The sequence below is a fragment of the Myxocyprinus asiaticus genome, chromosome 48 (genome assembly GCF_019703515.2).
Source record: "Myxocyprinus asiaticus isolate MX2 ecotype Aquarium Trade chromosome 48, UBuf_Myxa_2, whole genome shotgun sequence".
Taxonomy (NCBI): Eukaryota; Metazoa; Chordata; class Actinopteri; order Cypriniformes; family Catostomidae; genus Myxocyprinus; species Myxocyprinus asiaticus.
The window spans coordinates 6,667,181-6,691,245 of NC_059391.1; the positions used below are offsets into that span (position 1 = coordinate 6,667,181).

At 40.4% G+C, this 24,065-nt stretch overlaps 1 protein-coding gene across 6 annotated transcripts in view; it reads left to right on the forward strand.

Moving 5' to 3' along the window:
- LOC127437079 (protein BANP-like) overlaps window positions 1-24,065 on the forward strand; it is a 103,811-nt gene that overhangs the window by 8,806 nt on the left and 70,940 nt on the right. For 3 of the 6 annotated variants that reach the window (XM_051691726.1, XM_051691729.1, XM_051691727.1), the window contains 7 exons: window positions 2,058-2,139; window positions 2,416-2,498; window positions 2,612-2,811; window positions 4,570-4,674; window positions 4,882-5,051; window positions 18,389-18,628; window positions 20,201-20,362. In XM_051691726.1, the coding sequence (XP_051547686.1) occupies window positions 2,064-2,139; window positions 2,416-2,498; window positions 2,612-2,811; window positions 4,570-4,674; window positions 4,882-5,051; window positions 18,389-18,628; window positions 20,201-20,362 (1,036 nt within the window). In that variant the 5' untranslated portion in view covers window positions 2,058-2,063. Of the gene's footprint in view, window positions 1-1,548; window positions 1,870-2,057; window positions 2,140-2,415; window positions 2,499-2,611; window positions 2,812-4,569; window positions 4,675-4,881; window positions 5,052-18,388; window positions 18,629-19,907; window positions 19,982-20,200; window positions 20,363-24,065 lie in introns of those variants that run through there. The other 3 variants (XM_051691731.1, XM_051691730.1, XM_051691728.1) reach the window with 2 other exon arrangements.

Consider the following 24,065-nt stretch of genomic DNA (forward strand, 5'->3'; position numbering starts at 1 on the left):
CACTACAAGACTCAGAGTTCTTTTGAGGTGCGAGCGATGCGCTCCTTGTCCCTCAGTCAGTAAATTCTGAGGAATGGTGTTTGTGTGCCTGCTTTTATAGCGGACAGCTTCGCGCCTAAAAAGGCGGGGCTCAAGCACCATAGCAATATTAGAATATTGGCGTTATTGTAGAGAGGTTTCAACTAGGTCGTGTGGAAGAACACTGCCCATATGCGTTAACAAACGCAATATCTCGTTCCCTTCGTCTCAGGGAACCGAAGTTACATACGTAACCGAGTAATTCCCATGCATCCTGGAAAACCTGGAATTTTGCAATGCAGTTTTCCAGTCGTGGAAAAATATCCAAATGTTCTGGAAAATAATTATTTGTCCTGAAAAATATTGTAGTATAATAAAACAGTTTGACGGTTTTCGTTACATGTATGAAAACATGGTAAGGATCGGGACTTACACAAATTTGTATTGTTTTGTCACTGCTGTCTGCTGCGCATTGTGAAGCAATGTCAACGGTTAAGGGCACTTACACCCTCGTGATTGATTACAGCAGCATCCAATCGTGTGCTTGGCAATCGCGGTCCAACTGAGGCAGATCGCTTGATTGGTTACAGCTACAGCCAATCATGTGCTTGGCGCGTGCACAGTGAGAAGCAGCAGTGAGATGCGCTTTACAATGACCAAAGGACATTATTGAAACTCTAAATTATTATTATTATTAGGCTATTATTGTTGTCTTTTCTGATAAAAGTCATGCTCAGCAGTTTAAATGCTGTAGGAAAATGATACAGTACATGTGCTTTGTTCTTATAATGCTTAAACATTCAACTGAAGTCAGTAGATTTCACATGCAAATTTTAATAAAGGAGAAGGTAAAGATGTAATTGATACTCATTAATATTATTAGACTCTTATTGATGACATTTTGGATGAAAAGTCATGCTTAACAGAAATTATAGATCTTCTTTGTTCTTTTAATGCTTAAATACTATAAAGTCTCATGGCAGATTTCGGTGGTGAACATCTCAAAATGATTCAATGACTCACTCATAGCACATAAGTTCTCCAGAAGGGGTCACTGAACTAATCAATTAATTAAACTAAATAAATTTGTGAAACAGAAGCAAGCCACAACAAAGTACCCTTTATTTTTGCAGATAATTTTCTATACATGAATCATTAAAATAGCTTAAGTTGGTGCTTTTAGCTTATTCTTTAATATAATAACCCTGGAAAACATGTTTGTGGATCAGTGATTGTCTCAGCTTTTTTGACCCTCATGAGTTTGCATCCCTGTGAGTTATAAACTTTATACAATGATGACAGTCGGACCACTGATTTAAAAATAAATAGAATTCACACTGGGTTGGTAGCGTCATGATTCGGCCTTAATACCGAGGTACTAATGTGAATTAATTTTCAATAATTCAATGATCGGAGTCAGCTTATACCGCGGTTACCACACGTAGTATGTGGAAAACACAGAATCTAGTCATAAAATGGCATCAGCAATAAAATGCATAATGTCATGGAATATGTCATATTTGGATGAAAATGACTGATTGAATGTACAATTAATGTACAATGAATCAAATTAAAATTGTGTTATGTCCTAGTGTGTTAATTAAACTAAAAAAGTCTCTGATTTAATTGAATAAATAATCTGCAAGCGTTTTGAAATGAATGTGTAGAACCGGCCGCTCATACACTGAAAACACCTCATCATGATCATCACACGCACTTTTGTGTGTGTGAGATGACAGAGAGCACTCTGAAGTGTGCAGCACATACAGACTATGTATTTATTAAATTGAATCACAGCTTAATGGGGATTAGTAATCACACTGGGCAATGGAGCAAAATTCTTATCTGGAGGTGAGAAACTACCGTCAAAAACAAACAGAAACGGCAAAATAAAAGCTAGATTTAAATTGACGCAGGTATTTTTGCTTAAATATTACACTTGTTGGGCGCATAAAATTACCTGGGAAATTATGCCTTGAAAAGAGTGGGAACCCTGATTTGATCTGCTGCCAGTTAAATTCTGTCTTCCTGAAATGCAGATTTAAATGATGTCAGAGCAAGATTTGGTGGAGATAGTCCAGATTGCAGTGGCAGATTTGAATCATGAGGGTCACCAAGCAGGTGAGTCCTTCCCCATGTCAAAAACATGCTCATGCACTTTTTTTTTGTAATCAGCAGTCACTCACCTGGTTTGATAAGAGAAGTTTTAGTATCTTAAAGGTGAAGTGTGTCATTTCTGCCCATATGATTTTCTTTCTTCACAAAAGGAGATGTCTGCCTAACATTATCCTTTTGTCTACCATGGAAGAAAGAAAGTCATACGGGTTTAAAACAACATAACATTAAGTAAATTGTGAAAGGAGTTTCATTTTTGGCCATGCCATCCCTTTACATTAGATGTCCTGGAGAATAATGAAGAAGCTGACCAACCTATGAGGAAACGATCAAGGATGGACATTAATCAAGAGACATCAGTTAAGGTAGCAAATGAACATTATTAGAGATGATCAGGTCATGCTGCACAGAATATAAATGGCATATTCTAGCATGGAAACATGTGAAAGTCAGAGTTTTTCTTTATTTCTTCTCACAGTCGCTGCTGGTATCCATCAGTCAGGCTATCTGCCAGCGGCTTGACAGTATGGAGGCTAAGCTGCAGGTTCTAGAGGCCACTTGTCGAGGGTTAGTGGAGAAACTGGACGTAGTGATGGGGAAGAACCCTGCAACGATCCAGGTGCCCATGGTGGCTGGATCCCCATTTGGAGCCACTCAGACTTGCGACAAAGTACGCTGGTGAGTGGACAAAAGATGATGCCGGTATGATTTAAACAGTATATTTTATTATTTATAGGGATGCACCGATCATGATTTTTCATGGCTGATTCCGATTGCTGATTTTTTACAAGCAAATGGGCCGATTCCGATACCGACTGCCGATTTATTTCTTTGTTTAAGCAACAGACAAGAAAGAATGAAAGAGTTCATCAAAAAGATGTTTATTTGCTCTTTTACAGGCCGAACTGTCCTTAAATGAAAAAATATCTGTAGCTATGTGAAATTAGAGGCAACAACTGCATATTAAGCACTAGTGGTGCACCAGTCAGGAAATTTGAGGCTGATACGATCTCCAATTTTTTGGAGGGCCGATACTGTGCCCTTTGTTTGTGCCCTTTGCCACACTTTTGAAAGTTATATTCTGCAGTTATGTTTATGCACCACACAGTAAAATTACAGTAACACTTTACAAAAAGGTTCAATTTGTTAATATTATTTAACAACATTACTGTAGTTAACATGAACTAATGAACTTAAGGTTAGTTACAACATATACTAATACATTATTAAAATCAAAAGTTGTATTAGTAACATTAATGCACTCTGAACTAACAATGAACAATTGTATTTTTATTAACTAACATTGATTAATAAATGCTGTAAAAATATATTGTTCATTGTTTGTTCATGATACCTAATGCATTAACTAATGTTACCAAAATTACATTAAAATTACATTAATTGTGAATAGCTAACATTTATTTGTATTGAAAACAGTTATTAATAGTTCTGTTGTCAATATCAAAAGGTCATTGTGACATACTGGCAACCAGTAAAAACCGTGAGACCATCACACACAGCAGAGATACATTCAAAAATAAGACAAATATATCCATTGCAAGCTTTAAAACTGCTCCAGTAAGAAATTATTAATATCTATGATTTATTTACTGTCTTTGGCGTCTTGTTGTAACACAAATGCGTGAAGATGCGGTGTCATTATTGAGGGTTAAACAGTTACATCTGTTATTAGTGGTATTGTGACTAATATTAATCTGATTTAAATTGGGATCCTCACAGAATAGGGTGCGATGAGTGACTGATGAGATACTGAGAGCACCTGGTGAGCGCGCATGTTTGATTGACACAGACAGCGCTCATGTTGAAGGGAGTGAAGCTGAAAGCGATCATGATTGCTCAGTCTCTATAGCTCAACACAAAGTCTGATTGTCACGACTCACATCATGTATCATGTATTTGCATGTTTATTTGTTGTTTAATTCATTTATATACCCATTAGCAGCCTCTTTATCCTCTTCCCGCTCACTGTGCAACGAGTCAGAATGACTACTGTAACGACTCTAGAAAATGGGCAGCTTAATATTCTTACACATGTAATTCTTACACATTTTTAAAAACAAACCGGCATATTCATCTGAATTACGTCATGTCTGAAAGTTTAAATTCATGAATGCTTAGAATTGCCACCAAATCACCCTCCAGAGGCCATTCTGTCATGCATCAAGGGCTGAGCAAGCGCTCATTCGTTAGAGTAGCAGTGTATGTGTGATTCCCTGCGTGCTGCAAAAAAGATCGACCCTAAATCTAGGCACAATCGGCCGATCGCCGATCACGGATTTAAGACAAATATCGGCCGATTTCGATCGGTGGCCTATCGATCAGTGCACTCCTAATTATTTATCAGGTAAACGTTTTACTAACTTAAATAAAGATAGAATTTTAGTATAGGTAGTAATATTTATTCTTCGCTTTCAGTGTTGTTTCCCAGACAAACGTCGTAGTGAGTGGAGAGAAGCAGAAGACACAACGAGAAGAGACGATTCCACGCACCCCTGACTCTTTAGAGAACTTACTGAGCAAGTGAGAGAAATTAAAGAAATTCTCTGTTCTGTTTTATGCACAAATCAAACAAATTTTTGGTAGGATTTCATTTATTCAACAGACGAATATTCTTTTGTTTAAATTGGGGAAATTGTGTCTGAAAATGGCAAATACTGTAAATTCTGCTCATTATGCACAGTCTTGTGGCAAATCCTTGGTCTAACAGCACTTTGTTCTTTGCTGCAGTACTGTTGGACGGGGGAAACAGAAAACCATTGTGCTAAAGGTTCCAGTCCAGGAAGAGATTCAGGAGGACCAGGAAAGCGGTTCTGAAATGAGCGATTCGGTATCCAACAGCGGCCAACTGTCATCTCAGAATGCCAACAACGTAACGCTCATTACTCTGAATTCGGAAGGTAAGATTCAGAAGAGGATTGTGTTTTTATTTTTTTATTTTTAAATTGTATCCCCTTTTCTCCCAATTTGGAATGCCCAATTCCCACTACTTACTAGGTCCTCGTGGTGGCGCGGTTACTCACCTCAATCCAGGTGGCGGAGGACAAGTCTCAGTTGCCTCCGCTTCTGAGACGGTCAGTCTGCGTATCTTATCACATGGCTCATTGTGCATGACACCACAGAGACTCCCAGCATGTGGAGGCTCATGCTACTCTCCGCGATCCACACACAACTTACCACATGCCCCACTGAGAGCGAGAACCACTAATCGCAACCACGAGGAGGTTACCCCATGTGACTCTACCCTCCCTAGCAACCCGGCCAATTTGGTTGCTTAGGAGACCTGGCTGGATTCACTCAGCACACCCTGGATTCGAACTCGCGACTCCAGGGGTGGTAGTCAGTGTCAGTACTCGTGAGCTACCCAGGCCCCTGAGGATTGAAGTCTTAGTGAACTGGCTTGACAAGCACATATTTATTTCATATGTGAATGTATTTCCTATTGAAACGGGAAGTTGGGTGTGACAAAGGGCTCATCCCTATCTTTCAAAAAGCCTTTATTTTACGTCAAAGCCGTGAAACATGTCAGAGGCAAGTGGGGAATGACCGTCAGGGGAATATCCATAGCACAAACTGTGCTATGGCAAGTTGCATGCCAATGTTTAAAAGATGGAGGTTTAAAATATTTTTAAAACCAAGTATGAGTAATTGTAATATAGCAATAGTAAAAGTGATGCTTGTCAACTTAGAGAACAAGAGTACGTACAGTATGTGTGTATCGGGGTAAGGGATGGGCAAGGAGGAGGCGGGAACCGGCTAAACAGTCAATTTAAAGTTTAATGGTAAAACTCAACATAAAACAAACATAAACAAATGCAGACACACATGCAACGCGGCCGCATGCTTCTCTCTCTCTCTCGAAGTGGCGCCTCTGGCTCGTTTTTATCCCCCTCCCAGCTGATTAGCCCGATCCCACCCTCCTCCTCGTCACAATGTGCAAAACAAGAAAAACATATTGGTAACACTTTACAATAAGATGGTATTTGTTAACATTACTTAACTACATTAGTTTACATGAACTAACTAACAATAAACACCACATTTACAGCATTTTTTAATCTTGGTAAATGTTAATTTCTTAATGTACATTAACATTAAAAGTTGTAAACATAAATTACGTTTAGTTATATTGTTAATGCATTATAAACTAACACAAACTAACAATAAACAATAAATTTTTTACACCATTTATTAATCTTGGTTAATGTTAATATCAACATATTCTTATTGATTTTTAACATTAAAAGTTGTATACGCAAGTTAAGTTATATTAATAAACGCATTAAGGCCCGGGTATACTGCGATTTTGTGCATTCCGGATTGGATCGCATTGCCTTTCAAAGTATACTCTTTTGACCGTGAGCGAATACGAACGCGTTTGACGCATGCGCACTAAGACTGCTTCACGCTACATTTTTAGTACAGTCAATGGCAGGCACATGCGCTGATGATGCGCACAGACAGTTCACGCGGATTATGCTGATGACGAAATTTGTGTCACGCATATTGTGCGCTAAAACAAACTCGCAATTAACATTAATTTTTGACAGCATTATTAATCTTGGTTAATAATAATTTCAACGTATAGGCCTACTATTGGATTTTTAACATTAAAAGTTGTCTACGCAAGTTAGTTACATGAAGTTGTTTTAGTTAATGCATTATAAACTAACACAAACTAGCATTGAATAATAATTTGTTATAGCATTTATAATTCTTAGTTAATGGTAATTTCAACCAATACTAATGGATTTTTAGGGGTCCAGGCACCGAGGGTTCCTCCCTTATTCTTCCCTTTTCTGCCCTAAACATTTGTAGGCAGCAAAAACTGTAAGTCCTAGAGACACCAAACTTGTCAGGATGATCCAAAATCCCCCCCACTACTCAGGCGCATAAATAGACCCCCATCCGACCCTATGTGGAGCTATAATAAGGCAATTTTCATTTTTTGGCCATAAAACGTAAAATTAGTCAAGCCCTACAAAATGTATATCTCTGATTTTATTTTCGTCTATAATTTTTTTTTCACCATTTTGAATATTCTGAAATCTACTTCCTAGACTGTTTGTCCGATTGCACAAAATTTGGTATACATCATCTATAGACCCTCATAGTAAAAAGTTACTTGCAGAATTTTGGCAAATTGTGTTGAATATGTAAGCGCAATTTGATTCATTGGTTAATATCTTCACAATGCAAAGTCCAAATGTGATGAAACCCAGGTACACAAGGTCAACAGGACATTTTGTGCATGCACGCAAATTTTAGTATAATTTTACCCATAGGGGGCCAGGGTGCTACAACTAAAAAACTGTCATAGTTTCGCAGCCGTTTGATTGACAATGTTCAAATTAAATATACATGTTCTTTGGTTCAAGTGCCAATATATCCTTAAAATACTGATTTAATAAATCAGCAGCCAATCAAATTTCAGTAGCTTATAGCCTGTGTTGTGAAGGCTGATATTTATGAAATTTGGCATCCACTTACAGGTTGCCAAAATTAGGCTTTATACCAAATTTTGTGAGAATCAGCCACAAGGTGGCCCTATTATAAGCAAATTCATGTTTTTGGTAATAACTCTGGAACTTTGGGGGCTAGAATAAAAATGTATGTTTCCTCTAAACCCTTTAGTGCCTATGAATCTAATGGTCATATGGATTTCAATTTCTGCAAGAAAATTCTGCTACTTTTTTAAAAAAAATATTTTTTCGAACTCATCTAAAATGTTCATCAGATCATGCCCAAATTATGGTAAAATAATCTGGAGACATTGGCGGTCAAACGATACTCGCGGATTTTTGAATATATCAAACCGTATGCATGTATCGAATCAACAAATCTGATGGAGAGGACTCCAAACATGAAGTTAGGCTTTTTCTTTGCACGCTTTGAGATAGTGAAACAAAAATGTGGCATATGTCATAAGCATCATGTCTTGAGGTACCCTTAGCATTTTGGGGACAGCGCCACCTACTGGTTTTGAAATCAGATTTTTATTTTATTTTATTTTGGTCTTAATTCATGAAACTGACTTCTTTGGACTCCTAAGGACATACCGAGTGCATGGATACCAATTTTACCTTGGTTGACCTCATTGCTTGACGGCCAATTTGAATTATGTTTAAAAGGTACTTTTTTTTAACTCATTCTGGGCCGTTTGTATGATTTACACTATTTAGTATACATCATCTACAGACCCTCCTGAAAAGAACTTGAAAGAAATTTTGATTTGTTTAGTCGTTAGATGTAAGCTATTAGGCCTTTGGGTGTGGTCCATTATGACTAACTGGCCTGTATCTTGTGAGCGCAGTAATCAGACTTAACAAAACTTAGTACACATGAACAACAGAACATTATGAGGTCACATGCAAACTTTCATCAATTTCTGATGATAGTTGGTGCTATAACTTAAGAAAATCCTATTTGTGCAACTATGATCAAAGCAGTTGAAATTTGTCACCAAAACAAATGTTTCCACAGCATCCACAGGTTTCGCTTAAATTTGATTGTTATTAATTTGGCCATCTTCTCCACATGTGCTTGGACCCCGATAATTGCCACTTGCGGCTATATTTAACATTGAAAGTTGTATATGCAAGTTAAGTTACTTTAACTTGCATTTTTGATGATTGATGTAAGATGGCGGTGCGTGCACAACGCGAGGCTCAGCGTCTCTCCAGTTTTTGCAAATTAGTTATTATTTACCTAGTTATTTTCAGCTCAGTTTTTCATCACAACTTTGCATTAACTTCATATAGCCGTTACACACTATTGAACATCAAACTTCGCTGCACAAACACCACAGTGGATACAAAATTAAACTTCCATCTGCTACCTCCAGAGTTACTCTGGTCCCCGGACTCGAGTGAGTCAGCCAGTCCGACAGGAAGTGCCCGTCGCCTGCGGCGCAAGCGTAAACAAAGACGGGGTAAGCAGGGCGGCCTGCGGGCTAAGTTAAAGCTCAACCCACATCGCCCAGCGCTACCGAGCATCTTCCTCGCTAATGTATGGTCTCTGGCAAATAAGATCGATGAACTACGGCTTCGGATTACTCAGCGAATGTTTCTGGACTGCAACGTTATGGTTTTCATGGAAACTTGGCTCATTAGCACCATTCCAACCAGCGTGATTGAGCTAGAGGGACGCAATATCTATAGAGCTGACAGAACGGCTGTGGACTCCGGTAAAAGCAAAGGTGGGGGTGTTTGCATCTATGTAAACAGAACTTGGTGCACCGATGCTGTTATTACCAAATCCCACTGTTTTGCTGATATTGAGTACCTCTTTATCAAGTGCAGACCCTTTTACCTGCCCCGTGAATTTACATCTACCATAATCATTGCAGTATTTGTACCCCCGGATGCTAATGCTAAACTAGCCGTGAAGGAACTCTCTTTTGTTGTTAGTAAACTACAAACAACGCATCCGGACAGAGCTTTTATCATTGCTGGAGATTTCAATCATGCCAATTTGAGGACAGCACTCCCCAAATTTTATCAAAACATTTCTTGCCCTACAAGAGGAGACAACACTCTTGTTCATGTTTATACAAACATCTCTGATGCCTACAAAGCCATCCCTCTCCCCCATGTTGGACAGTCTGATCACTTATCCCTGTTCCTACTCCCCAAATACACCCCCATCATCAAACGTGTGAAGCCCACAGTGAGGACTGTAAAAGTGTGGCGGCAAGGAGCAGACTCTTCACTACAGCATGAGTTCCAGAACACAGACTGGAATGCATTTGCTTCTCAGGCCAACCTGGACTCACACACGGACATTAATACCTACACAAATTCTGTTCTGCAACACATCAACAGGTGTGTAGACAAGGTAACCACCCATAAAACAATTAAAACATACCCCAATCAGAAACCCTGGATGAACAAGGAAGTCCGACTCCTGCTAAAGGCACTTGATGCTGCTTTCACATCTGGCATCCGGGAAGCCTACAATTTATCCAGGGGCAATCTGAAGAGGGGAATTAAAGCAGCCAAACACAATTACAAACTGCAGATTGAGGACAAATTTAAGAACAATGACCCCCGACGTATGTGGACAGGCATCCATGCCGTCACAGATTACAAACCAGCGAACAGCACCCCACCCCAAACAGTAATGCCACCCTCCCAGACGAACTGAACACCTTTTATGCTTGCTTTGATTGTGGAAACACAGAACCATCCATAAAAGCTGAGCTCCCACCTGATGATCTGCCGCTCACATTTTCCACACAGTGATGTGTGCTCCACCCTGAGCAGAGTGAATGCACATAAAACTGCTTGCCCCGATGGCATCCCTGGCTGAGTGCACAGGGCCTGCGCAGAACAGCTGGCAGATGTCTTCACCAACATTTTCAACCTCTCCTTGGCCTAGGCCATTGTACCCACCTGCTTCAAAAGAGCCACCATTGTACCAGTACCAAAACATGCTGCTGCAGTGGCCCTAAACAACTTCCACCCTGTTGCTCTTACTCCCATCATCGCTAAGTGTTTTGAGAGGCTGGTCCTCTCCCACCTGAAAACATGCCTGCCCCCAACACTGGACCCATACCAGTTCGCCTACAAACCCAACAGGTCAACTGAGGATGCTATTGTAGGGCTTTACTGGTTGTTTAGATCAGTGTTACTATAAGAAATAATTAATAATTATTTCTTTAGTTATTATTTAATATTTAAATTCATTAATTGAATCTAACTCATTAAAACCTCATATGGGGCTCCAGTAAATGTAGTGTGCTATGTTTAGGAGCAAGTTTGGTTATTAGCAATAATTAATAATTATCAAAGATAATTATTAATTATTAAAATCAATAGAACATTGATGAGAATCAATGTTAGCTTTTTTAATCCTTTAAATCAACAATTATAAACTTCCGACTTACAACTACAAACTAAACATTGATATGATTAGATATGGAAATAAAAATAATCCTGTAACACGTGTGTGTGACAGTGTGTGTGTGTGTGTGTAAGGAGGGACGCGCACAAAATGGCGGACGTGACTCTCATGGAGAGTATGTCACGCAAGACTTATTCTTAGAGGGAATATGACCGCGAATGGGGGCGGAGAGAAACCAGTCAATGGCATCTACCAGTTACTGCGTGTATCCGCTTGTACGATATCTTGGGGACAAAGCTGGGCTTTAGCATTTAAGCTATCTACGAGCCAGAAATGTGTGGCAGAATGTTTGTGAGGGGTCACGTGTGTGTATGTGTGCGTGTGTGGTTAGTACGAGAGAGAGAGAGAAGTGACGGCCCTAAAGCCGATTTCGCGATCGTGGGAGAGAAAGCAGCTGTTAGTTCATCACTCAGAGATGCGGTGGACGGCTCGTAAACAGTCCCGTGTTATTTGACTCTTTAATGGATGAACTCAGTTTACCTGTCTCACCCACGATGGCGAAATTGCACAACAGTCCAATTTGGTTGGACCACAATACAGCAAAACAAATTCGTGATAATTAATACCCTGAGTATTAATAATGAGCGGACATGGCGGTCCGTAAACTGTCATTGATTTCAGTTCTGCCTTCAATACTGTGATCCCATCCAAGCTGATCTCAAAGCTCACTGATCTTGTCATCAGCCCCTCTCTCTGCAACTGGACCTTGGACTTTCTCACTAACAGCCCACAGTCTGTTAGGATCAGCAATCACAACTCGTCCACCCTCACTTTGAACACTGGTGCACCACAGGGCTGTGTGCTGAGTCCAATCCTCTACTCCCCCTTCACCCACGACTGCATACCTGAGCATGTCTCCAACTCCATAATCAAGTTTGCAAAATTGCTGCACTATTGAAAGTATACTAACAAACTGCATCGCAGTGTGGTATGGCAACTGCACTGTCTCAGACCAGAAGGCCCTCCAGCGGGTGGTGAAAACTGCCCAATACGTCATTGGTGTTCAGCTACCCTCCATCAAAGACATTCATCACAAATGCTGCCTAAGGAGGGTGAGAAGCATTATCAAAGACACCTCTCACCCCAACCATGGTCTCTTTACTCCGCTCCCATCTGGGAGATGCTATAGGAGTCTTCGCTATCGCACCAGCAGACTCAGGAACAGTTTCTTTCCCTCAGCTGTCAGCCCACTGAACTCTAAACTCAGGTGCTGAACACTACATCCCACTCAGACTACATTTTTTTCCCTTGCACATTTCTTTGCACATAATTGTTACCTCTTGATACCACTTGCACTGTTATGGTCACCAGCCATATATATATATATATATATATATATATATATATATATATATATATATATATATATATATATATATTTACGTATTTATACTTCATTCTGTACAATGCACCTTCAGTGTTTATACTTCTTTTGCACCTTGTACTGTATTCATAGACATTTGCATTGAGCTGGTCTCTGCTTCTCTACCTCATAACTTTGCACTCCATAAAAGTCTTTGATTGTATATACTCGTGTGTGTGTGTGTGTGAGTGTGTGTGTGTGTGTGTGTGTGTGTATATATATATATATATATATATATATATATATATATACTTACTGCTATTTGCACTTCTGGTTAGCTAACTGCATTTCATTGGCTCTGTACCTGTGCTCTGCACAATGACAATAAAGTTGAATCTAATCTAATCTAATCTTTAAGTTTTATTAGTTAATGCATTATAAACTAACACAAACTAGCAATGAACAATAGTTTTTTTTACAGAATTTATATTTTTTTTTTACAGCATTTATTAATCTTGGTTAATGTTAATTTGTAACAAAGTTCTTAGTTTTCATAGAAAGGAGGAAGCGGGAGACTCAAAGGGGCTTTATTTTTCCATACTTTTCAGGGTCACACAAACTCAAATAATGCTTTTCAGCACAACATAATAATTGCACACGTGAACACTCTACTCCATGCAGCATTCACTCTCCCTTCACTGTCGTCTGGCTCGCTCTTTAAACTGTCTCCACTCTCACTGCAATGACAAACAGCTGTTAGAGACAATCAATGACAGGTGATGATCCTTACCATTCCCATCTCCCGATCTTGCTCTCCATTCACAAATCGGCGCTCAACCACACCCCCACTACCACATAACCCCACCGCCCGACTCAGGCCAGGGAGCCATTTGGCCTGCCCAGTACGCCCCCCTCATTTCTGGAGAGGAAGTCTCTAACAGCCGTCTGTGGACCACCTCAAACTTAAACAGCTGGAGGGCCAGATATCAACGGGTGATACGCACGTTAGTATCTTTCATGTGATGGAGCCATTGGAGTGGTGCATGGTCCAAACAGAGGGTGAAAGCCCGTCCCAGGAGGTAATACCGAAGGGTGAGGACCACCCACTTGATGCCAGACATTCCTTCTCCACGGTGCTGTACCTCACCTCTCTCGCCTAAAGTTTCCGGCTGATTTACAGCACCGGGCGCTCCTCCCCCTCGACCACTTGGGACAACACGGCTCACAACCCCCTGTCCGACACAAACAAAAGAGAGTGCAAAATACGGAGCATGTAACAATGGCCCACAACAAAGCACAGCTTTCACCTGCATAAAAGCCTGTTAGCACGCTCCAACCACTGGATCGGGTCTGGGGCTCCCTTTTTAGTGAGATCAGTCAATGGGCTGGTGACATCCAAATAATTAGGTACAAACTTTATATAATAGCCAGCCAGCCAGCCCCAGAACTGTCTCACATCCTTTTTGGTCTTGGGTCTCGGACAGGTCGCAATCGCCATGGTTTTATTAATTTGGGGGTACACCTGCCCGTGACTCAGGTGGAACCCCAGATACCGTACCTTCAGTCCAGTTGCGCACTTCTTGGGGTTTGCCGTGAGTCTCGCCCGTCGCAGCGACCTCAGAAAAGCCTGCAGATGCTGCATATGCCACTGCCAATCATTACTGTATATAATGATGTCATCCAGATAGGCAGCAGCATACGCAGAGTGCGGTCTGAGAGCTCGATCCATAAGGCGCTGAAACATAGCCGGGGCCCCAAACAAACCGAACAGAAGGGTCACAAATCTGTGTAAGCCAAACGGTGTGGAGAAGGCCGTTTTCTCGCGGGACATTGGTGATAAGGGGATCTGCCAATATCCCTTTGTTAAATCCAGTGTCGAATAAAAATGAGCTGTGCCCAACCGATCGAGCAATTCATCAATTTGAGGTATTGGATACGCGTTGCGCTGACTTTTCTAAAATCCATACAGAACTGGATGGAGCCATCACTCATCAGTACCAGCACCACCGAGCTGGCCCAGTCACTGTGGGATTCTTCTATTACCCCCATATCGAGCATGGCATTTAATTCTTCCCGAAGCACTTTTTTTTGTGCTCGGGTAGCCGGTAGGGACAACTGCATACCACTACCGCTGGGGTTATTTCGATGTAATGTTTTATGAGGTTTGTATGACCGGGAAGAGGTGAGAACACGTCAGAGAATTCTCTTTGCAACTGGGCCACATCCGTGACTTGTGACGGTGAGAGGTGGTCTCCGCAAGTGACCGGGGTGCCTCAATTGGCTTTTAAGTTCACCTACGGCATGAGCTCCTCCCTCTCTGGAACCAACATTGCCAAGGAGATGGGGACCGCCTCCCTCCATGGTTTTAAGATGTTGAGGTGATAAATTTGCCTTGCTCTGTCCCTATCCATTCGTTTAACCTCATAATCGACTTCCCCGACTCACAGTGTGACCTCAAAGGGCCCTTGCCACTTTGCGAGTAATTTAGAGCTTGATGTGGGTAGTAATACAAGGACTTTATCTCCCTGTGCAAATTCCCATAGTCGAGCTCCCCTGTTATACAGCTGGGACTGACGTTCTTGAGCCTGTAGCAAATTCTCCTGTGATAGCTGCCCCAATGTGTGGAGTTTTTCTCTCAGGTCAAGAACGTATTGAATTTATTTTTTGCTGTTCGAAGGTCCCTCCTCCAAATTTTCCCTCACGACATCTAAGACACCACTAGGCTTATGCCCATACAATAATTCAAACAGGGAGAACCCAGTGGAGGCTTGTGGGACCTCTCAAACTGCGAATAACAGGGGTTCAAGCCACTTATCCCAATTCCGAGCATCTTTGTGCACGAACTTACGAATCATGTTTATCGAGGTTTGATTAAACTGTTCGAACAAGCCGTCCGTTTGTCGGTGGTACACACTTGTCTGAATCAATTTAATACCTAATAATTCGTACAGCTCACATAGTGCACGTGACATGAAAGTAGTGCCCTTATCAGTGAGGATTTCTTTCAGAATACCCACTCGGGAGAATATTCTGAAGAGTGCCTCCGCAACACTGTGCTGAAATGTTGCGTAGGGGCACTCCTTCCAGATATCATGTTGCGTAGTCCACCAGAACCAACACAAAGCGATGTCTGCATGCCGTCCGCTCTAATGCCAGATGAGCTCTTGCCGTGGCCGGTGGAGTTACCAGCTGACATTCACGGCATGCCGCACACCACCTGTGAACATCCCCGTGAATTCCTGGCCAATAGAAACAGGCCATTAGGCGATTCAGTGTCTTTTCCTGCCCTAAGTGACCTGCCATCGGAATATGATGAGCTGTCTGGAATAGCATTTCCCGACGGCTCTTCGGTATCACAACTGGGTTGTATCTTCTTTTGTCTGAGTGTCCTGCATACAGGCATACGATACATACGATACAACCGATCATTTGTAATCGAAAAGTACAGATATGCGAGTGCAGTGTCTGGCTGAAGACATTGACCATCAATTACTTTCACTTGGTCAAAGGCGTGCCTAAGGGTTTCATCTCGCGTCTGCTCCAGAGGGAAATCCCCTGCGGGGAATCCTCTAAGGGCTGGGGAAGCTGAGGCTTCCCCCTCCCGTACATCATCCTGCCATGGAGGTGATGTAGACAGTCCTGGCTCCGCCTCCACAGCCAGCGCATTACAAACCACACACCAAGGTACCTTGTTACAGGAAATTACAGGAAATCCATACAAATTTCCAGGAAGGCTTCGGGATCATCTGCGGGGTGGTTACGGGGTCCGGGGTCACGGCGGCAGCCCCCTCTTGGGGCAGCAAGCTCCGGAGCACCTGCTGATCCTCCGCTTGGGCTTGGAGCAGCGCGATGAACCACTGCTCTTCCTCCGTGCACAGCTCGAGGAGGGCCTGATGCTGTGTCTGGTGGATGCTGGCAAGGGTCTCGGTTATGTCCTCCAGAGGTGAGACATGGTGGCGTTCTTCCTCTAGTCCCAGGTTTTGGCACCAGTGTATCAAAATTCTTAGTTCTCGTGGAAAGGAGGAAGCGGGAGACGACAAGATCCAACTCAAAGGGGGCTTTATTTTCCCACACTTTTCAGGGTCACACAAACTCAAATAATGCTTTTCAGCACAACATAATAATTGCACACGTGAACACTTTGCTCCTTGCAGCTTTCTCTCTCCCTCCACTGGCATCTGGCTCGCTCTTTAAACTGTCTCCACTCTCACTGCAGTGACAAACAGCTGTTAGAGACAATCAATGACAGGTGATGATCTTTACTGTTCCCATCTCCTGATCTTGCTCTCTATTCATAAATCGGCGCTCAACCATGCCCCCACTACCACAGTATTGTTCTTTGTTGGTTCATGACACCTAATGCATTTACTAATGTTAACGAATAGAACCTTATTGTAATATGCCACCAACATATTTTCCTAATTTTATTCAAAGTGCTGAATAGTCTCGCCTTTTACTTTAGCAAATTCCTGTATTCTTAAATAAAGATAGTTAAAGACAAAATGACCATATGTTTTGACAATTCACTACTTTCTAGGTATATCATAGGCTACTCCCTGGACACATAAAAATGCATGTCACGTGATGTCAACAACCCCTGTTTCTGGTGTAAGACATCTGGCTGTCTGTGATTTGGGGCCATGTCTTCGGTCTAGAGGAGATCTGGGATTAAATGCTTTGTTTTGATTGCTTAACTTCTGCTTTTGCTTTTCTTCTTTGTTGACTGGGTTGTTTTCAAGTGGCGTCTGGGTCAGCTTGGTTAGTTCAAAGACTGCTCTATAAATATTCATTTGAATTTGCAGCTGTTCGTTATGATATTTTGTCAGGGAATGTAATTTGTTGTGCCAAATTTTCCCCAATTGTCCTTCCTTTCCCAAATATTTAAAGGGATAGTTCACTCAAAAATGAAAATTCTGTAATCATTTAGTCAAGCTTATATTGTTACAAACCTATATGACTTAAAAAAATAAATAAAAATAATAAATAAAAAAATAAATTATGACCTAATTTGTGTTTTGGAGCCATTATTGCAACTTGGAATTTGCTTTAAATCAACTGGTGTAATTGTGTGTGTTTTTATTGGATATAAAGTAACCACAGGTGTAGTTAATCACATTAACTATGGACATGTTTCTCTAATGTTTGACAACCAGAAAGTGTCCAAATAGCTTTTGTCTTTATTTTGAACAGGTATTGTTTTATAATTTTGAACTTCACAAACTATTGTTCAAATGTTTTGCTTGAAAAGTGTGCTTGTGCTGTGCTTCTTTATCTAATGCTTAAGTGTCCCAATTCTTTTTGAGGCCACTGTATAAGCAAAGTACTGTTTGGCATGTACTGAAAATACAAATATTTTAGCGAAAGATAAATTAAAATAACTTCAAATGCAAAATATGCTCAATATTCACAATATTTTTTCTTGAGAGTACTGATAATGAGAAAGCATTCCTGGATATGAACAATTTATGTGACAAGGAAATGTAACTGTCCACACACTGGTATTTGTATAGGACATATTGAAAATAGCTTCAACATTTTCAACCAAGCCAACATTTCTATCCAAATAAAGACAGCATATTTGGAACCAGTAATGCTCCAAGTTTTTGTTTGTAAACCAGTGATGGCCACTAGGGGTCACTCTTGCATTAACTGTGAGTGTCGTATGACCTGGCGTTTCAGTGCATGAGAATTCAGGGCCATAACCACCAAAGATATTGAGAGGGATGCGTCCACTCAAATATTTAATTTAGATGCTGACTAATATGGTTCAAAATCATGGCCGTTTTTTAGCCTACTACATTTGGTCTCCCCAGTCCTGAAACTTGTCAGCCAGCAAAATAACGTTACCTCGTTGGTCTATTTAAAACAGCCGAATTCACAACAACAATGTTTAATACTTAATGGGGACGCTAAGGTGTATGTTTGAATTGTTGTTATTGCACTTCCTATCTTGTACACTGAGCCTTTCAACAGTTCAATCGTACACTCAGCTTCCTCAGTAACCAGTTAATCTTTCTCCTGTCTTTATAGAGGACTACCCAACAGGGACGTGGCTGGGTGACGAAAACAATCCAGAGATGCGTGTACGCTGCCCGGTGTCTCCTGCCGACATGCTGCACATCAGCACTAACTGTCGCACAGCAGAGAAGATGGCCCTGACACTGCTCGACTACCTTTTCCACCGCGAAGTGCAAGCCGTCTCCAACCTCTCCGGCCTGGGCAAACACGGCAAGAAACAGCTGGACCCACTCATGATCTACGGCATTCGATGTAAGTTACAATGACCCAACATGAAATAGCCAGTGGCTAAAGATGTAATCTGATTTTTTTTTATTTATTGGGATGTATAACCTTGTTTGATTGTTGAAACGTATAACTTTGTTTTGTTTGTTTTATGAACTTCTTTCATACTGCACGATAATTGAGAAAAAGAATGTTTAAAGGGGAAAAACACAGATTTACATACGGATTTACACAGATAAACACAGCACAAGAGGAACCTACCTACTTATCTTGTTTCCCTACTTCCTTTTCGAGTTTCCTTCCATTTGAGTTTCTTTTACTTTCTTTCAAGTTTTCTTATTTCTGAGCTTCCTTACTGTACTCCCAAGATTCCTTCCTTCCTTCCAAGCTTCCTTTCTTCATTTCAAGTTTCCTTAAGTCTTTTTGAGCATCCTATTTTCCCTCATGAGCTTCCTTACTTCCTTCTGATTTATACTTCCTTTCAAGTTTCCTTACTTCTTTCTAAGCTACCTTACTTTCCTCCCGAGATTTCTCGCTTCCTTCCTTCTGGTTTTTCTCCTTTCCTTCTTTCTAAGTGTCCTTACTTCCTTCTGAGATTCCTTCCTTTCAGGTTTCTTTACTTTCTTTCAAATTTTCTTCTTTCTGAGCATCCTTCCTTTCCTTCTAAGATTCCTTCCTTCCTTCCTTCATTTCGAGTTTCTTTACTTTCAAGTTTCCTTCTTTCTGAGCTTCCTTTCCTTCTAAGATTCCTTCCTTCCTTCCTTCCTTCCTTCTTTCTGAGCCTCCTTCCTTTCAGTTTTCTGAGATGAATTGGAATTTGTAGACTATGATTCAGGCAAACAGACAATGCCTTTGCTTAGATATGTTTAAGATCATATCTTTGATCTTATCAGTTTAGTTTATTTGAGCTAATTTAATGAATCTCAGTTCTGCTATTTCTAATTCAAATAGATTCAGTCTTCATATAACTCAGCTGCGGTTGTTCTTCAGCCTTGGCACCGTGTTTGTCTGACCAGAAATATTTTCCCCAAATGATCTAATTAGAAGTGTCTCACCTCCTCTCATTCACAGCAAATCTGGTGTCACATCCATATGTAGGTCAATTCATGCAGCATGCCATAAGTAATGCGCTAATGTTCTGAGTCAAGAAATGAGCTGGTATGCATAATTATGCATACCTCCATCGCGAATTGTTACGAACTGTTCTGCACAAACAAGCTTCGCTGTTTGACACTAGGTAAGGCCAACATGTAAAGAAACCACCAACATCATGTGCCATTCTGTTGTTGTCTTCATCATTCAATAGACACCAAGAGATATTGCCCAAAACTCTCCCACATTGGCCCTGGGCCATCTGGCCAGCTGTTTAGCCCTGCACTGGTTAGTGGTAGATGCTCTTAAAGAGCAAATTGTCTTGCTGCTATTACTGTTGTTGTTGTTGTTTATTGTTGCTGCAAAGTGCAAATACTTTTTTGTTTGCAGCATAATTGCATGACTAAATATCATTACATCAGCGTTTTTTCCCCTTTTTCAAAGCTGTGACTGATTTGATTATTATTTCACTGTTCCTGGTGTCTCTGTATGTGCATCTGCAACCAGGTCACCTGTTCCACAAGTTCACTATTACTGAGTCGGACTGGTATCGCATCAAGCAAAGCATCGATTCCAAGTGTCGCACCGCCTGGCGTCGGAAGCAAAGGGGACAAAGTCTTGCCGTCAAAAGTTTCTCCCGACGGACTCCTGCCTCGCAGAACAGCTCAGGTACAGACCAGTGCACCCTTGCCAGTCAAAGTATGGGTTATATGTCTCTCTCTTTGATTTGGATGCTAATGCTATGTTCACACATGCAGAAATGTTTACAGTTTACAGTATATCACTCAGGTTGCAGGAAATCACTTCAGTGACTTCAGGTCACTTTGTCGCTGCAGATCGCTGTATGTGTGAAAGCACCTAAGTGACTAGGCTCCAGCTGGTTTGTGTTCTAAAGAGTAATTGAATATAAACATATGCTGAGAGTGAGTGTTAGCAAATGTGTGCGAGTGAGAGAACAGATTTGTAGGTGTGCTAGTTTCGCATTGAATTAGCTATGTATATGCATTGCATGTTCGTCTGATTGTATGTCCATTTGCGCAAAACACATGTGTACATTGTGTACACATGAACCCCCGTATGTTTATTTGCACACTTTTATGTCTGTGTGTGAGAGAAAGACTTTGTGAATGATGCTTCCACAAGTAACAGATGGTTCTAATCTCAGGACAACGCCTCACGTCCTTTCACTTCCTCTCCGAAATCCACAGGCCTTCACCTCTGACCCACTTCGGATTAACCCAAATATCCTGTATTGTCCACCACAATGGTCCACAGATTTATGATTGCTTCACCTCCTTCAGTTGTCTCTGTTCAGCTGTAAATGGCCTCCCTGTGTGATAGCTTGAACTATTAGTTTACGAACAAGCCACCTGGTGCTTGGCCTTTTTTAAAGCCAGAACCAGGGCAAGAGGAACATGTAGCCTGAGCTGTACAACAAACAAAGCATTGCGAATGGGAAATAGGCCTACTCATTTATGACGATATGCTTGCACACATGAACATGCGTAGGCAACTGGGAAAATACATTTTCCATGATGCTGTTGTTTGCAAACTTGTGCATATTTATATTTTTTTTGCTTTTTGCCATTTTTAAAGGTGTGTAATGTATTTAATGTTAAAATACTTTCTCATATTACATTACATTAAATCTATTTAATGTGCAGAGTCAACTGTAAGTAAGCCATTTGTCAGTTGATTTCTGCCAAAAGTGTAAATGCCTTAGCTCTTTTTTTGCACACATTACTGTAGTATGTCTATAATAATGTGACTAACCACTAAACTACAAATCTGACAATATTGTGTATAAATAAAAAGCAATGATGCAGTCAAATGACCGTCTTTGTTCGATCAAATGACCATACCATGTTTTTAAGCATGTGTGCTAACTGCTAATTATCCGACAGAATTCTATGTATTTAAAAAGCAGCGATGTTTCGGTCAAACAACCGTCTTCATTCCACAAATTACCTTACCCTGTTTTTAATCGTGTGCATTTACTGCTAAGCTAAATTAAGTATATTTAATAAGTTGCAACGTTTTGGTCAAACGAGTGTATTCGTTTACACAGATTACCAATACCAAGTTTTTAATCGTTGACTGCTAAGCTACGGCTAACTGCTAAGCTACAGATCAGAGAAAATTGTGTATATTTAATGAGTAGCGACATTTCAGTCAAACGACTGTCTTTGTTTGCACAAATAGCCATGTTTTTAATCACCTGTGCTAACTACTAAGCTACAGATCCGACAAAATTGTGTATATTTAATGCACAGGCGATGTTTCGGTCAAATGGCCATCTTTGTTTGCACAAATTACCATACCATGTTTTTAATCGTGTTCACTAACTGCTAAGCTACAAATCTGACAAAATTGCCTATATTTAATAAGTAACGATGTATCGGTCAAATGAGTGTCTTCGTTCGCACACATCACCAATACCAAGTTTTTTATTTTGGTGTGCTAACTGCTAAGCTGCAGATCAGAGACAATTGTGTATATTTAATAAGCAGGGGTTTTTCCGTCAAACGATTATTTTCGTTTGCACAATTACCATATCATGTTTTTAAATACATGGAGTAAATACTAAGCTACAGATCCGGCAAAATTGGGTATTTTTAAAGATTTTACGTTTTCGTCAAATGAGCATCTTCGTTCGCTCACTTTTAGGGGTGTTTGATTTTGAATTTTCTGTAGTCGACTCCGATTCCCGACTCCCCGTTGGAGTCTGATTATTTTTAATCAGGATAGTGTCGAAATTCAGGGCCATCACCAGGGGTGCCATTAGTGCCTTCCCAAGTGGCATATTCACCCCCTCCCGCCCAACCAAAATTGTTTGTCAGGCATGAGCGAAAAATCAACGGAATGATAAAAATCATTGTTAATTTTCACTCGTATATAGCTCGCTCACTCCACAGCTTACTGCGTCTTATTGCTACTCTGTGATAAAGTTGAAGTTTTTCCGTAACTGGTCAGTTTCTCCTACCCGAATCCAAAACCCTAACTGTTAGTGTGACGGGAGAAGCTAACTCTAGATGGAGTCCATGCCGATGGAAAAACAAATCATGCATATATTCTTGCTGGATTCACTTCAATAATTATCAATAGGCATAGTATGGAGATGTAATCAAATAAGAAAATAATTAATTTGGACTGTTGTTTTTAAATGGAACGTACAGTATGGTACGTGAAATCACTTTTTTATGGAATGTATGGTGAAAATGTAAAAACGGCAGCTTTTAAGCTTTGATGTAATACTACACAAACTTCTGAAAGTTTTAAAATCTGTCACACCCTCTTTTTTTTTTTTTGCACAAACGCACATGATGAATGAGTGTCCCACCAACCGACAGGTATTTGTAAAGAATGTGATTGGCTTAAAATAATTAATTGGCGTTCTTCGGAACCGATCACAATGTCCTGTTTGTAAAGTTCATGTCCTATTCTTGGACGAGTCAGAGTTGACTCCCCATCACTACTCATTTTAGCATGTGTGCTAAATGCTGATTATCTTACAAAATTCCATGTATTCAGAAAGCAGCAACATTTCAGTCAAATAAGCATTTTCGTTCACTCAGATTACCAATACCAAGTTTTTATTGTGGTGTGCTAATTGCTAAGCTGCAGATCAGATAAAATTATGTATATATAAAAAGCAGCTGTGCTTCGGTCAAAGGAACATCTTCGTTTGCACTTATTATCGTGTTTTTAATTACATGTGGCAACTTCTAAGCTACAGATGCAACCAAATTGTGTATTTTTTACGAGAAAAGTTTTCGTCAAATGAGCATCTTTTGCTAACTTTACCAATACCATGTTTGTATGCATGTGTGCTAACTGCTGATTATCTTACAAAATTTCATGTATCCATTAAGCAGCGACATTTCAGTCAAACGAACATCTTCGTTCACACATCATCAATGTCATGTTTTTGCCATTGATCTTATTCGTGGGCACACATTACCATACCTTGTTTTTGAAACGTGTGCTAATTACTAAGCTACAGATTCGACAAAATTGTGTTTAATAAGTAGCAACGTTTCTGTCAAATGACAGTCTTCGTTTGCACAAATTGCCATTCCATTTTTTAATCTCTTGTGCTAGCTATGAATCTGCACGTCCGACAAAATTGTGTATATATAATAAGTTGTGACGTTTCGGTCAAACAAGTGTCTTTGTTGACACATTACCAGTGCCATGTTTTTTTAGTATGTGTGCTTACCGCTAGGCCCCGAATATGACCGAATTCTGTGTATTTAATTAGCAGCGATATTTCGGTCAATCATCAATCTTCGTTCACAAACATTACCATACTGTATTTTTAGGTATCCTTGTATCATTATCAGACACAATAATTTTTTTTTTTTCTTTGGGC